The sequence below is a fragment of the Gymnoscopelus braueri genome (genome assembly GCF_963280865.1).
Source record: "Gymnoscopelus braueri genome assembly, chromosome: 5".
Classification (NCBI taxonomy): Eukaryota; Metazoa; Chordata; class Actinopteri; order Myctophiformes; family Myctophidae; genus Gymnoscopelus; species Gymnoscopelus braueri.
In genome coordinates, this window is record NC_137606.1 from 45,380,911 (window position 1) to 45,397,296 (window position 16,386).

The 16,386-nt window shown below is 43.4% G+C and overlaps 1 protein-coding gene across 1 annotated transcript in view; it reads right to left on the minus strand.

Moving 5' to 3' along the window:
• The window catches only part of ryr1b (ryanodine receptor 1b (skeletal)), a 135,826-nt gene that overhangs the window by 71,409 nt on the left and 48,031 nt on the right, over nucleotides 1–16,386 (minus strand). Inside the window, exons 27-48 of the mRNA XM_080429605.1 lie at nucleotides 16,035–16,209; nucleotides 15,486–15,691; nucleotides 14,655–15,004; nucleotides 13,873–14,008; nucleotides 13,525–13,685; nucleotides 12,476–12,638; nucleotides 11,971–12,057; nucleotides 11,174–11,400; nucleotides 10,550–10,994; nucleotides 9,118–9,609; nucleotides 8,284–8,484; nucleotides 7,658–7,769; nucleotides 7,286–7,426; nucleotides 6,175–6,448; nucleotides 5,458–5,575; nucleotides 4,680–4,812; nucleotides 4,185–4,279; nucleotides 3,562–3,697; nucleotides 3,244–3,427; nucleotides 3,024–3,135; nucleotides 2,356–2,476; nucleotides 1,169–1,347 (exon numbers count right to left, since the gene is read on the minus strand). Of these exons, the coding sequence (XP_080285731.1) occupies nucleotides 1,169–1,347; nucleotides 2,356–2,476; nucleotides 3,024–3,135; nucleotides 3,244–3,427; nucleotides 3,562–3,697; nucleotides 4,185–4,279; nucleotides 4,680–4,812; nucleotides 5,458–5,575; nucleotides 6,175–6,448; nucleotides 7,286–7,426; nucleotides 7,658–7,769; nucleotides 8,284–8,484; nucleotides 9,118–9,609; nucleotides 10,550–10,994; nucleotides 11,174–11,400; nucleotides 11,971–12,057; nucleotides 12,476–12,638; nucleotides 13,525–13,685; nucleotides 13,873–14,008; nucleotides 14,655–15,004; nucleotides 15,486–15,691; nucleotides 16,035–16,209 (4,248 nt within the window). The remainder of the gene's footprint in view (nucleotides 1–1,168; nucleotides 1,348–2,355; nucleotides 2,477–3,023; nucleotides 3,136–3,243; nucleotides 3,428–3,561; nucleotides 3,698–4,184; nucleotides 4,280–4,679; nucleotides 4,813–5,457; nucleotides 5,576–6,174; nucleotides 6,449–7,285; nucleotides 7,427–7,657; nucleotides 7,770–8,283; nucleotides 8,485–9,117; nucleotides 9,610–10,549; nucleotides 10,995–11,173; nucleotides 11,401–11,970; nucleotides 12,058–12,475; nucleotides 12,639–13,524; nucleotides 13,686–13,872; nucleotides 14,009–14,654; nucleotides 15,005–15,485; nucleotides 15,692–16,034; nucleotides 16,210–16,386) is intronic.

Consider the following 16,386-nt stretch of genomic DNA (forward strand, 5'->3'; position numbering starts at 1 on the left):
TTATCTTAACCATGGGCTACCTTCCAGTTAAACCAACTAATGACCAGACGCTTGCAGGTTTGGATTACAACAATATTTCAAGAAATGCAGCTGAATTACTCATGACAAAATGTCAGCACTAGATGGCAGTGTTTTATAAATTGGTTGGTAGTCACTGCTGATTCATCAAAAGTAAAACATTACATTATTATCAGACAAGGGCCGTTAGCCCTGTCTTAGCATACATTAAACTTATTAATATTCTCCACAAGGCAGGTCAAACTTCAGAGTTTAAAACCTCACTATGTAACTTTTTTATGTCAGGATCCTTGTATCTTGTGTATAGTTTCCTGTTATCCTTGTACTTTTATTGTGTAGTATTGTTCCTAGTGTTTCCTGTCTGCCCTAGTGTTTGCTACCTGTCTTGTCTCTCCTCCCTGTGACTACTTGTTTCTCCACCTGTGTCCTGTTAGTCTCCCAGCCAATCCCTGTGTTGATTGTCTTTGAGTTCACCTGTGTCTTGTTAGTCCTGTGTCTATTTAAACCTCCCTGTGTTCAGTGTTTCCTTGTCAGATTATAGTTGTTGTCACGTTGTGTCCTGCGTTGTATGTCCTGCTTATATTGAAAGTTTGATAATAAATCATCATTGAACTTGATCGGCCTGCCTGCCTGCCTGGTTCTGCACTTGGGTCCAAACACTTGTCTCACATCGTGACATTTTATGAATGAACATTTATTGTATGAAAGAATATAATTATATGTTGTCCAAACTGTATGGTAGAATATGTTAATACAATATAACTTATACAATTGGGGTGGTTGTATTTTGTGTCCCTGCTCTTCTATTAAGACGTTTAGATTGTGTCAAAGTCTCACCCAAACATAGGATCTGACACGGATTTTGACCTGATGGTCAAGATTCAATTTATCCCCTGAGCAAGCAGGCCGGCTCTATTAGCTCATTGGTAAAAAATTCAGCGCGCAGGAAACAAGGTCCAAATCCGGGGTAGAAGAGGAAAGTTACATGGTGCTTCTTTAATCTAATTCTGGTCTGGATAGGACTGGATTTAGAAACCATAAGGAATATCCAAATGGCCGCATCCAGAACAAAATGCAACACAAATAAAATACATTTAATGATACTGATTCCTTCAAAACAGTGGATGGTACTTTTTGTAGGCTTGCTTACCGTGTCAAGGGAGGCAGCAGCCCTCATGTCAGGCAGGAAGCCCACCTCCAGAACGTGAAGCAGGAAGTCCTGGTTTTCGATACCGTAAACTCTGTCCAGGAAAAGCACCATGGCGGCCTTGTGGTCCGGCACAAAGCTGGCTGACATTTTGGGTTCAACAATCTTTGGGTTCAAAATTTCTGCGGAAATTCACACCATTTACATGTTAGAAACCCATCATTGAGCACATCAAGTGACCTAGTGCAGTGGTTCTCAACCTTTTCAGGCCGCGACCCCCCCAAAATAATCATATTTGAACTGGGGACCCTCCACCTGACAAGTATTTGGAATTGTAGGAGTTGAGGCATTACATTTGGTTTTTGACTCGGTTCCACAGATAAATATTGTGAAAATAGCCGATCTACAAGCTCACAATGCCTCGCAAAGCATCAAATCTCTCCTCAGCCGATCTACAGTGTGACACATTGTGAGTTTGTAGATCTGATATTTTAGCCATTAAAGAGTCATGTGATTCACACCGCGCATAATCATTTAACCCATTTAGACCTGAGGCCGATTCTAAAAACGCCTTCTAAATCCTGACTTAAGTTTTCTGAAAAACTTCAAATATGTATTCAAATAAAATAAAATAAAACTTATGTTGCTATATACTGTATACAGTATACTGTACAGCAACAACTACACACAGAGGTGTTCCAGGCTTGAAAGGTATAATAACGTATAGGTGTTCCAGGTCTAAATGGGTTTTAAGGTACATTTACTCTGGATAAGAGCACCAGCAAACAAAGGCAAAAGTGTATCTGTTAAAAGTTTCATGACATACTGGTTTACAAAACATTAAAAGTCTTTATCATGGTCCTTCAAACGTGTACTAAAAGGTTTTAACTGAAAAATCCACTCCAGTGAGCCATGGCAGGTTTTTTCTCTCTGTTCTGAGGCCTTTTCAGCTGATCCGCCCCCCCAAAGGAGAAGGATAGGGGAGGGGCGGGGAGGAGAGGGGCGGGATTAATGGACTGTGACATCAAAGTCCACGGGCCAATCACATCACTTTTTTTAGCCTAATTGTTCAGAAAACCCCAGACCACAGAAAATCCACTGAAAGTTCAAAGTTACATTTTAACCAAAAAAAAAAGACATTTGATGTCATGAAACCATGAAAAAGCATCCACAATATGCTTTCTTAATACCTTTTCCATAGGTGGGAATCTGCACACAAAGGCTGATGACTCCAACCAGGTCCTCGATGGGCACCAGAGACCTCAGGATGGCTCGGATCCTCAGTGCTTCACCCTTACCTGCTTGGATCAGCTGTGGAAGGAGAACATTTCAGGTCATCAGAGGGTTCTACAATCCTCGAAGCAGCAATGTGCGATACGTTTCCCCCTTTTTTATTGTATCCTAATTTCATTTTATAATGTGTTTCCTTGCTTGATGTTTTATGTAAAGCACATTGAATTGCCTTGTTGTTGAAATGTGCTATACAAATAAATGTGCCTTGCCTATCGGTTCAAAAGGGGAATTTGTGTTTGCCTGCGCCCTCTGACTCCCCAATCCCTTGTCTATTAAAACACATCCCACATGCCCAACACATTATGACTACCAGAGCGGTACAAAGTTAACTACAACCAGTGGCCTGTTTCAGTTTTTGATTCAAGTTGTGTGAACTGGTACTTCACTGTGGAGACTAGGGATTACAATCCTCGAACCCCTAGTCTCGATCTACAAGCTCACAACGCAACGTGTTGTGAAGTTGTAGATCTGCAATTTTTTTTTAAATGTTCACCTATAATGACATTCCCAAAATAGGGAAACCAGGCTCAAAGTGGTTCATAACACGTGGAGTCCCTGTACTCACATGCATCTCAGGGGCACAGCGGCCCAGCAGATCGATGAGGGCTGAGTAGAATGACATGATGGCATTTCCCAGGTGAATGCGGTTTTCTTCCTGCTGTCCCTCACCACCAAACCTGTCAACCAGGAACACAAGAGACAAAAACTCACTCACGTAGATTGGTCAACCAAAGGGGACGAATTGATAGGGATTCCCAGTTCATCTCCTCAGCACATTCACTTACATGAAGCGTCTGTCCTTTTTGACGGTGGGTCCATCCCTGGCGGGGTCCTCTGAGATTTTGATGGCCTCCTCGATGGCGGCCAGCAGACCGTTCCCGCCCTCTCCTCGGAGGGCAGGGCCAAAGCACTCAGGACGACGGATCAGCAGACGAACCACGACATTGGCGTTCTCCTCCACGCTCTCCCCTGTGAGGAGGGTGCAGGTGTCAGTCGGTGCAAAACTCTCTAGCTATATCAGACGCATTGTATATCTACATCTGCGCTAGAGTGACAATTCATATTAGCACAAAATCCAAAAGTCTTTGACCGATATGACACACCGTTGACAAAGACAGCAAAGCGGAGGAAGTCCAGATATTTCTCTCCTCCACAGGGGTTCCAGCCGATGTCAGGGTAACCCTTGGCCAAGAGCATGGGGCAGCTCTGCAGTCCACAGCCTGCCAGGTACGTCACCACCTAACAGTGCAACATCAATCATTGTCAGTACAGTATGTCACCACCTACATCAGTCAAACCTCAATCATACAACGGGTTGAGTTGGTAAGTAAATACTGTATATTTCGTGTCTCTGTCTTACAGTATGACTGATTTATACTATACGAAAATCTCTTATATTTATCCAGTGACACGCTTGTGCGACAAAGTATAATTTCATCCTGTATGTCCTTTGCCGTAAATTAACGCCCTACTTGATCATACTACAGCGTCACATAAAAGTATCAAAAGTAGCAGATCTACAAGCTCGTACACGTTTTTTTTAGCTTGTAGATCTGCTACTTTTGCAATTTTTTTATTTGAATCATGAAAATCCTTGTTTTATTCGTTTTTGATTCTTGTTCTGTTTCTTGTTATCTACAGTATGTATATATAATTTGTTAGAGACACAGGAAAAGCTGTCAGAGGTGCAGAAGTGTATTGTCTCTTCTTTTGTGTTTTGTCCAACCTTCTCCAGGTCCTGCTCTTGAAGAGCCAAGGCCAGCTCGTTGTTGTCGATGCAGGAAGCAGCAGCCACGTCCAGGGGGGTGGAGCCACGCATGCCTGCAGCATTTAGCACAAGTTAGATCTAAACCAAGTTCTATTCATAATTCTTACCACGAATTCACCCAATTCGCTCAACTCAATGGTTCTCAAAGTGGGGTCTGGGTACCCTTGACGGGGTTCCAGGGGGTCCCCAGCAAAATAATTGACAGTCAGATTTTGTCTCAAGAGTGTGTTCAAATGGAAGCAAATGGACCTTTACGATCCATTCAATTTTGTACACTCTCACAGTTATGGGGGTCCGTGACCGTGACCTAATGCATACCAAACTGGGATACCTTGAAATTAAAACGTTTGAGAACCACTGCTTTAAGCAACATCAAGAGAAGGGAGTAAAGAAATAAAAACAATTGTTCTATACAGCAATGGTATGGATTAGTGCTTTGGAGCTGAGACTGACCCAGGCCTATCCCACTGTTCTGCAGCAGGTAGCTGAGGTGGTCGAACATGGAGCGCTGGTTCTGCCGGCTGATGCGACAAAAGTAACACAGGAAACGACAGCAGTTGGTCACCATCTGGGGGAACCGGATCTCCTGAGGAGAGCGAGTGAATGACATTGTGAGATACATTATTTATTTATTTTAATTACGTATCTTATATGTGCTCTAATGGTCTGTTTTAAATGCACACACTTAAAACACGCCCTGATAAAGACATGCATGACATTTCTTTTAATTTAACAGAAATCATTTGTGAAAATACATATTTCAGGGGTGTTTTCCCCCTTCCTACCTTACCATCGTCATTATGATGCTTTAACTTGTGCACTCTCTTCTCCACTTATTTCCATACTCATTTTCCTAAACTGTCTCCTCAGCTTTCCTACTGTCTGTCTCTCCTACAATGTCTGTCTCTCCTACACTGTCTGTCTGTCTGTCTCTCCCTCCTACACTGTCTGTCTGTCTGTCTGTCTGTCTGTCTGTCTGTCTGTCTGTCTGTCTGTCTGTCTGTCTGTCTGTCTGTCTGTCTGTCTGTCTGTCTGTCTGTCTGTCTCTCCTACACTGTCTGTCTGTCTGTCTGTCTGTCCTACACTGTCTGTCTCTCCTACTCTGTCTGTCTGTCTGTCTGTCTGTCTGTCTGTCTGTCTGTCTGTCTGTCTTTCTGTCTGTCCTACACTGTCTCCTTCTCAGCTTTCATACTGTCTTTCTAAATAAAGACAAAGGGAGTGTTAATGTTACCTTGGAGTCCCCTCCACCTCCCAACACATTGACCATGACCTCCATGACTGTCTCGTGCATCCCCAGGGCTCGCATTAGGTTGGGATGCTGGTAGAACACCTTGTTATTCATGATATTCCTGGAAATTAAATAAAAACATTATATCACAGAACAGAAGTAAGACCTAAGCTAGAAGTTGAGGTTGCATCGTTTTTTAAATCACATAATCTTTCCTTCTACACAGTCTTACACTCTGTACTTTACCTTGAGCCACATTTGTATGTGTTAATCTATTATTCATTATTTATGACTTAATTTTTTCCCCCGAAAATTTAAAACTAGTGACAGACACAGACACATGGAGCGAAAACATAATTTCCCCCTTTGCCTTCAGCCTGGCGGAGATAATATAATATAATATAATATAATATAATATAATATAATATAATATAATATAATATAATATAATATAATATAATATAACATAATATAATATAATATAATATAATATAATATAATAATAATAATATAATCATCATAATAATAATAATAATTTATATAATAAAGGACCACAAGGACAACAAGGGCTTTCTTGTGTTATTATCATTTTGAATTCATTTTCAATAAAGTGCTCAATCAATCAATCAATCAATCAATCAGCATTTTCATTCCCTCCTAATAACCTCCACTAGTATATCATAAAGGAGCTGGGCTACAGCCCATGGAGCAGACACTGACCCTATGCTCTGGATCATCAGCCTCTCCTCTTCAGGCCCCATCTGGACGATGAGCAGAGAGCGGATACAGCCAAGACACTCCAGCAGTTCCATGGTGTCCTGGACGGAAATGGCGTTGACGGTGTAGGCCTTGGGCAGGGCTCGGATCAGCTCTCCCAGCCCGTCGTACTGTCGGTGGAGCAGGCTGAACATGATCCTCACCAGCTCTGGGTTCTGGATGAAGGATTCCTGGGCCCAGTGGATCATGGTGTGGGAGATCAGCTCCTGGAGGGAACCTGGGTGCAGGGAATCCAGACAGGGAGGATTGTACAGGTTTGTCCATCTTTAAGGAGCTTCAGTAAAATACCATGTTAACTCAACAAGTGACACCGTACCTCTAATGCTGCATGCCCACCAGCAGTGACAAAGTGACCGGCTAGAGGCCATTTTGAATAGAAGCCAGCGACATGAAGATACAAACTGATGCCCGAACGCAAAGTTGAGCGGTGCTTAAACTTTTTGCAGCGCTCAAATGGCGCAGTGAAGCGTCAATCAATCATATGTTTTTGTTTCACCATTTCCACTCAACGTCTCTCTCCACTAAATTCTTGCTTGTTTGTAATTAGGGAAAAACTAATTCTTGCTGTCAGCCAGTTCCCTGTTCTTTTTAACCCAAGCCTTTATATTTTCCGTGGTAATTTTCTCACTCTTTGCTCCCAGACATGGACGCACGCTGCTCGCTGCTAGTGTGAACACAGCATAATTTACTGCTTTAACAGTGATGGGATCCTTTTTTGTCAGTGCAGGTTACAATGACTAATATACAATGACTAATATACTGATCAAAATAAAATAAATTCAAATCCAAAATTCAAGCACATTTCTGCCCTTATAAACAACGTTCAAATTCCCTTGTACAAACTCTGGTTCATATAATGTAGTGTGTGTCTAATTAAGTAGATATCGTGATAAAACGGTACAGCCAGTCTGACTGCAAAGCTTGATTTATACAGTACTTCGTCACAAAACCGCTTCACTCAAGTCAACGCGGGTCAATGCTGAAATTGTGTCACTTGAAAACACGTTATTGAACCTTTTATTTTGCGCCCGAAGCGACATCGGTCTTTACTTACTGGGTTTAGGCTCCTCCTCTGGCTCCGGCTCTGGCTCTTCCACCTTGCGGAAGTTCTTGACTTTGTCCACCAGGCTGAGCAGTCTTCCTGTCAGAGAGGCGTCCACCTTCTCCTCCTCTGCCTCCTGTTCTATTTGGATACCTGAAGGACAGATTTGTTTTTAAAAGGGTTCATTAAATCCTTGCAGTGGTTTGGGTTTTGTAGTGTAGCTTCCTAGCTGTATTCCTGTTGTGTTGGTGTGATTCTCAACCTGAGGCCTGGGGCCCACTGGTGGGGAACACTTAAGATTTTAATGTGATTTTCCTTTTCTTTTTTGGTAGCCTAACATTGTAAACAGAGACAGACAGTGTACAGTAAGCAGGTACTCCTCACCGCAGTGCAGCAGGATGTCATTGTGGAAGTAGACCAGGGTCTCTCGGGTCGCCTCTGGCACGGGGCAGTCCTCCTCATCTGGACCATGCTTGAAGTTGGTCAGCAGAACCACCTGGACACACACACACACACACACACACACACAAACACACACACACACACACATTGTATACATTGTATCAACAGCAAACTCGACTTCCAATGCTGCGAGACACATATTTAGGAGCAGTGGTGGAAAGTAATTAAGAACATTTACTCAAGCACTAATACTTAAGTAAAGTTTTGAGGGACTTTTACAGTACTTTACTTGAGTATCTCCGTTTTTCAAGGCTTTATACTTCTACTCCACTACATCTCAGAGGCAAATATTGCACTTTTTATCCCCTACAATTATTAGAAAACATTAGTTACAAGTAACTTTGTATAGATTTTGATTATCATTACAAAAAAACACGTAAGCCCAATTTTATACTTTGTCTATTCGGAAATAGCCGATCTACAAGCTCATGACGCGTTGTATCACAACGCGTTGAGAGCTTGTAGATATGCTATTCTATCAAAGGTTTGACGAATTTTACAAAAAAATCTTCTAACCGGAGAGTTCAATGCATTCCCAAACACCGTACCTGGTCTTGTGGTGGCGAGCGGAACTCGCGGGTCCTGCGCGCCGTCTCCGCCGCCGACATGGTGAACGCTCTCATCAGCTGGGCGTAGCGCACGCGCTGGTTGCTCTGGATCTCGCCAACGAAGGAGTCTGAATACGCCACGATAGCCTCGACCCGGTGCCTCAGCTCGCAGTCACAGAAATACTGCAGCAGAGTGCACATCTGAGGATGACGGCAGAGGAGGAGAGGATTGAGTTGTTTGGAGATAACACGAGCACAATTCTTCATGTGCTTCCCCATTAAGACCTGAGGCCGATTCTACAAATGCCTTCTGGATAAGTAGTTCTCACACTTTCAAGATTTTTAAAAAAAAGATCAAAAATAGCAGATAGTATATCTGCTATTTTTGAATAGCCAACGCAAAAATCTAAATCTAAATCTACTGACGCTTTCCCGGTTTTAATGGGTTAAATAACATGCAAAACACATCAAAATATATAGGAATTACAATGACATTAGCAATCGCAGGAGGAACTGTGTGGGCCAGATGAAAGCAGCTGTTGGGGTCTAACACACGAAAGAAAAGGAAAAGGGAAAGACAAAGAATTAAAGAAAGAACGAAAGAATGATGGAAGAAACAAAGAGAAGAAGGAAGGAAGGAATTAAAGAAAGGGGACAGAAAAGGGACAAAAGATAAGAAGAAAGGGTGGGGAAGGAGAGGGAAAGAAGTAAGGAATAAAGGAAGGAAGAAAGAAAAAAGGAAAGAAGGAAGGAGGAAAGACAAAAATAAAGGAAGAAAGGAAGCAGATAATAAAAGAAAGAAACATTCCATATCCTGTAGTATAAGACACTGACCTGCAGTTTGACTGACTCTGGCAGCTTCATCTGGAGTAGACCCTCCTCCGGATTCTCCTCTTCCTCGGCTTCTACCACCGCCATCTCCTCCTCCGCCGTCTCTCCCTCTGCCTTCTCCTTTTCCTCTCCGTCTCCCTCCTCTTTGAGCTCCCCCTCCGGCTCTTTCTCCTCTTCCTCCTCCTCTTCACCCATGCCCTCGTCCTCCGCCTCCTCCTCCTCGCCCTCTTCCTTGGCGCCGGCTTCGCCACCCTCCACCGCCTCCCCCGCCGCCGCCGCCTCCTCCTCCTTCTTGGCGAAGACGCTGGGGTCGATCATCTTGAGGATGTGCATGGTGTCCTCGTCGTTGAAGATGCCCATGATGAGCAGGGTGCTGATGAGCTTCAGGATGGGGACGAACTGGAACTCCACGCTGCCGCCGACCGGGTCCCTCATGGCCTGGCTGCCGTCCAGGACGGCCTCCGTCAGCATGGCGTTGGCGATGGTCTTCAGCTCCTGACACGGCACAGAGTTGTCACCGTCATTTAACCCTTTAAGACCTGAGGCGATTCTTTAAAAAAAATCTAAATCCTAACAGTTTTTGGAAAAAAATCTAAACATTTCTTTTTTCACGATTTTTCAAAAATAGCAGATCTACAAGCTCGTAGCGCGGCACTCGGTGCCGCGCTATGAGCTTGTATATCTGCTATTTTTGAATAGCCTAAAGAAATCTAAAAGTGACACAGATGCGTTCCAGGTATTAATGGGTTAAGTCGACGATTAATCGCCATGCAAATAATTGCGATTAATTAACGACGCCTTGTGAGCTTGTAGACTGGCTGTTTTTGCAATTTTTCAACAGATGAATGGAAACAATTCTGACAATTATGCAAAAATGTTTGTGTTTATCTCAAATAATTACAATAAGGCAATGTATTTAACTGCTCTCCTATCTTTGTGTAAACTGTGTTTTAGCGTGCAGCTTTCAGTTATTGAGAAGAGAATGTAATGTGTTATTAATTGTGTTTTCGGTGTCTTATAATCCCATAAGGGAGACAGACACAGAAGCTCATTCAGTCATTGAGTCATTCAGTAGCAAGACACTGCCTAAATACATTTTAGTCGACTAAATCAACTGTAGATTTAGTTGACTATAATCTTATGATATTTAGTCGACTAAAACCAGACAAAAACTAAAACATTTCAGATGACTAAAATATGACTAATATTACTAATATTAATAAACTAAATGGAATTGTATTCAAAAGACTATGACTAAAACTAAATAAATATTTGCTGTCAAAATCAACATTGCATTCATTCCTATAGAACAGGATAGAACCTCTAAAATTATACCTGGTTACTCAAGCTTACAGATAATCAAAAACACATTTACATCCATTTGGCTGGTGGTTATTGTTAACTTTCCACCCCGAATATGCACACAGTCTCTTACCTGCAGTGGGAATATGGGACTAAGGGTGTACACATCGGGGTCCGTGCCCACAAAGCCGACGGGGGAGTAGTGGTTCTTGGGCCGCAGGCAGGTGGTGAGACCCACGCCAGGCAGGGAATGGGACTTCTCCTCGTCGGGGTACAGCTTGATGGTGAGGGTCTCCAGGGTCATGGGAACGATGAACTCCCTGTTGGTGGCCAGGCGCGCCCTCTTGGCCGACTCCAGGTGGATGCTGATGAGCAGGTCAAAGTAGCCGCTGCGGAGCGGCCCGGGCAGGTAGGCGTTCTTGATGGCGTAGAAGAGCTGAGACTCGTCCACGTGGCTGCAGAGGGCGTGGGCCACGCGGTTGTTGCCCAGCGCGCACACGGCACAGTACAGCATGAGCGTGTGGAAATGGAACTTCATGAGGTCCTGCCGCTCGGCCAGCTCCAAGACGTCAATACACCTGGGGGGTGGGGGTGTAAGGGGAAACAAATGGAGACAAAATGTTTATGTGAACTATGTTAGCAATTAAAGTAGGGCTGCGACTATTCATTATTTTCTAAGCGATTATTCTATTGATTACTTAGATTAATTGTGTTCAGTTATTTCAATAATTAGATCAATAAATTGAAGCAAACTGACCTGTTCTCCTCAGGGATGTGCAGGGCCATCATGGTGAGAGGTTGGACACACTCCACCGACCAGCCCAGCCTCTCGCTCACTCGGCCCACTTCCGGGTTGAGGAAGTCGTTGGGCATGCGGCTCCAGATGACCGGCGTGAGCAGCTGGACGTCCAGGCGAGGAGGCAACTGGGGCACCGGGTTCTTACGCTCGCTGCGGAACATGGCTGCCGAGATGGGCATGATGTTCTGATAGAGGCCAAACCATGGGAGACAGAAAGACAATTCAACCGCTGTTTTTGAACATGGCACAAAGCCAAATATTTGAGGTACAAATGAACCCATTAAGACCTGAGGCCGAATCCACAAGTGTTCTCAAACTTATTCGTGCCAAGGACCCCCAAAATTATATGTATTTGGCCTCGGAACCCCCCATCTGAAAATGTTTTATGTGTGAGAAGATTTGTGAGAAGATTTGAGTTTAAAAAAAAAATGTATGCAGATTTACAAGCTTGCAGTGCGGCATGAGCTTGTAGATCTGCTATTTTTGAACAGCCACAGACACAGATGCTTTCCCGGTTTTAATGGGTTAAAACCTTTTGATAAAACAGTCATGAATGTGAAAGCAAGAGTAACTCAAACCATTACCATTGACTGTATAGAGAATTACACCTCATCTTATAATTTTGTTGAATCAGAACAGACAAGGAGAAGGTGTGTGTGGGTGGGTGCGTGTGCGTGTGCGGGTGCGTGCGCGTGCGTGTGTGCGTGTGCGTGGGTGAGTGCATGTTTGTGTGAGAGACAAGGAAATCTTGTGACCTTGAGTTTGCCCAGCTCGAACTGCACCACGTTATTATTGGTTGGCTGAACAAAGACAGCAGGGAACAGCTTTGTGTTGGGCTCCACCTGAACACCACATCAGGGAGAGAGAGAGGGGGGGGGGGGGGGTTAAATAACAGAAGGATGGACTAGATACAGAATCGAGGCCAGTACATACTGTAGTAAATGGTCTGCATTCATGTAGCGCCTTAATCCACAGCAACCATGCAACCTTCTCATCGGGACATAGTAAATCATCTCCACATCGGAACATACCATCTCCACATGACCACACACAAACAATTCATAATAATCTGACCTGGTTAAATAAAGGTTTCAAGGGGGATCTTTACAGAGACAGGAGCCGATAAAGATTGTTTCAGACAGAGGCTGAACAGTATAAGATATATGAGGAGTTTTAAATCATCATCAAAGATACTCTAGTCTAGTGGAGTCCCGGAATAAAAATAAACATTGACAGAAAATAATCTGATTGTGTCCTCACCTGGAAGAAAGTGTTGATCTCTTTTCCATTGGCTGTGAAGGTCATGAGACCGGTCGCCAGGTCAACCAGGCAGCCAACCACCATGTCCTCCTGACTGAAACGTGTCGTCTGGTTGCTGACCAGATCTCCTCCCCACACCATGTAACAGTTACTGTGCTTCATACTGCAGAGACAGTTAGGACAGCGCTTTTCAAAGTGGGGTCCCCAGGGGTCCGTAAAAGGGTTCCAGGAGGACCCCAGCCATATGAGGAGTAGTTACATTTAACTATGATTCAATTAACTTGAAATAGTTACATATAAAAACATGCATGCATGGCCATTAGAATGGAACCATATCAAATATCAGTGGTGGAAAAAGTACTCAGATATTTTACTTAAGTAAAAGTAGCAATACCACAATATAAAACTACTCTGTTACAAGTAAAAGGCCTCTGTTCAAAATGTTACTTGAGTAAAAGTACAAAAGTATTGGCATCAAAATGTACTTAAAGTACCAAAAGTAAAAGTACAAAATATTTGAAAATAGCCGATCTACAAGCTCACAACGCGTCGCGGTGCGACGCGTTGTGAGCTTGTAGATCTGCTATTTTCAAATAGCCTAGGTATAAAATAGGGCTAAAGTGGTTAATGTATGTTTTGTGATATCATAATTTATATCTGAAAAGTAACTAGTAACTAAAGTTTTCAAATAATTGTAGTGGAGTAAAAGTACAATATTTGCCTCTGAGATGTAGTGGAGTAGAAGTAAAAGTATTGGAAATTGGAAATACTCAAGTAAAGTACAAATACCTCAAAATTGTACTTAAGTACAGTACTTGAGTAAATGTACTTGGTTACTTTACACCACTGTCAAATATCAAAACTATGAATATATTTCTCAATCAATGCTGACATTTTTGACTAAATGTGAAAAGATATCCTTTCATATCAGGGTCCCTAGGACAGAATCATATAATGGGGGTCCATGGCCTAATGAAAGTGGGGGTAAACTGAAGACAAACAGACAGAGACAAATTTGGTTGGTTATCCGACGTGGAATGACGTCTGACCTGTCATGTATGTTGCCTTTGTCGTCTCCCACGGTCACGGTGACGTTGCGTACTTTGGAGAGGTCGAAGTGCTGGTCGAACTGATGGTAGTCAGGTGTGACCCAGCCTATCCACACACCAGGAGGCTCCTGGCCAGCGAATATCCTCACAGAGTAGTAATACTATGCAAAGAAGACCAAAACGGAACAGTGAGTGAGTCAGAAAAGAAATACAGTACCTCTCAGAAATATATAGTACATACATGTATAGACATACAATGTTTTTTTTTGTTTTTTTTTGTCAACTTCAAAGCACACCTGAGTGTTTTTTTTTAATTGTGGAAGGGGATGACATTAGGAGGCTGCTCACCGTGGTCGTGAAGATAATGGTATCAGGGTCATCTCTGTCATCGGGGACGACGTCCTCATTCAACCGAGTCACTATTGTTGGGGGAGGGGGAGGGGATATGGTTGTCGTGGCGACCTTCTTTGCCCTTTGGAACAATCTGATAGGATCCAGATATACATAACAAGTACAGAGAATGTTGTCAACACTTAATAACATTAGACACTCCCAGAATTAGGGGTGGCCGTAGTTGAGCGGGTAGTGGGGAATCGGAATGTCACTAGTTTGACCCTTGGTTCAAGACATGTATCCCCTAACAGCTAACCCCATGCACTCTGAGCCACCTGAGCAGACATCTGCTGGCTGAATACAGAAAAGTGATCCTAGCGATTGAAAACATAAATTAATTATGAAAATGTTTACTGAAGTAATAAATCAAGTGAAAAGTAGGGTAATTTCCCCATTGACATACCGGTACATAGAATCTAAATGTGTTTTGCAATGATAGAGACAGAATGCAGGTTTAAGAGAGAGAGAGAGAGAATGCAGATTTAAGACACTTCTGCATTCGCTTCCCGCTTAGAGATAAGTCAACTCAATGCAATTGTGCATAGCTTAATTTACACGCCACCGCATTCTTTCTAGCAGATGAACAGGTCATACTACCGATTATAACTTAAAATAACTTGAATCACTTCTCAAAGGGCTTGACACTACAGGCCCACATTAAGTATTCAGCATTCAACAAAGACACACCGGTCAATCAGGGGGTGGTATTTACAACACACGTTCACACGCACGCTCACCCTTTCTTTTTGCCTTTCTCCGACATGGTGTCTTTCTCGTTCTCAGCCATCGCGTCCTTGGGAACGGAGGGCTCCTTCTTCTCATCATCCTGCTCCTTGCGGCTGGCCGACTTCTGCAGCATCTCGTACTCCGTGTCAGGCTCGCGGATGACGGTCACCTCCTCCTCGGGGATGGTGAGGCTGCGGGTGAGTGGCGTGCTGCCAGGCACGACCTTGAAGGTCTCATGGAATTCCACCGGCATGCTGAGCCGCAGGAACAGCATGTCCATGTTGGCGTTCTGCGAGCCGAAGGTCTTATGGGTCAGCGTCAGACAGGGGGCGGTGTTCACCGTCCCATCTACACGGGACACCTGTGCAAAGACAAAGAGAGAAAGATAAATGGTCGAAGAGCTTCCACTTGTGATGTACACGGCCCCTGTTAAATAAACAACAAATAACTAACAAAAACTTTAATTATAGGGCCCTCATCGGGCCAATTGCTATATTTGTTGTGTAAGTAATGCACACAACTTCCAATGATTGATGACAATTTCATGGCTCTATCATTTATCATCTCATGAGAATTTGCTAAATCGTGGCAGAAGGAGAAGAACAAAAAATTGAAAAAACAACAACAAGGATAACAGAGGGATGGATAAAAAAACATTAAATAAAAATATAAAACAATACAATCTGTGGGAGGCCATTCCAAAGTACAGTCCCCCTTTTTTTTCTCCTCAACCTCGGACAGCTTAAAGAGCCTGAGGGCCTGAGAGTGCACAGGCACATTGGTTGACACAAAAGTTACAAATAATATTTGCTTTAAATTAGCCGTCTAAAGGGTCTATTTACCTCGATGTGGTGATCGACAGGCATAGGCACATACTGGGGCAGGCTTTTACTGAACCACATGGTGGTGTCCCTCTTCATGTTGATGGCGAAGGGTTCAAAACCCTCCTGCAGGCCGCAGATGGCAAAGTAACGCAGGCTGCTGACATTTTGGCCGAGGTTGATCCTGCCAACCTGAGACAGTCCCAGGGTACACACTGGGATGAAACCTGTGGGAGGACACATCAAAGTAACAAATGTTATCTATTTACCTCAAAGGTACATCAAAGCATACATAAGCAACTAAGCGAGAATTCCAATGTGAAATTGCCACTACAGTTACTGCGAAATGAGGGAATGAGCTAGTATAGACTGGCAAGCCCAGTCCCTGTGCATCCAGTAACATTGCAAAAACAAATGCTACCAAGTTTCCAGTGGACACAGTACCGTGGGATGTGTGAGATCAATAACAACATATCACACAAAGCTCTCAATATGAAAATAAGACAACGCTTATGATCCTACAGTTTGCAACTGATCCATGTATAATCAATGATGATTTATTCTCCTTACCGTCGCCGATTTCAAGGTCCTTGAAGGCCATCTCCGAGCCCGAGTCGCTGATGAGCATCTCTCCGTTGAGGGTGAACATGATGATCATTTCAGTCAGGTCAATCATACATCCCACGACGTCACCTGACAGCCACTGGCGACCAAACGGCTCGTTGCCAACATGCCAGCGCTGGGCCTGGAGCAGGTCAAAGGTCAAAATCTCAGCTTAAAATGTAATTGCATTTCAAATGGAAATCTCAAGTGCAGTTAACAAGTTTATGCAGCAAAAAAGCATTCACATATTCACAGAACATAATATGCTATATAATGCAGTACATATCTCAAATACTGTGCGACCACACCATACCCACAT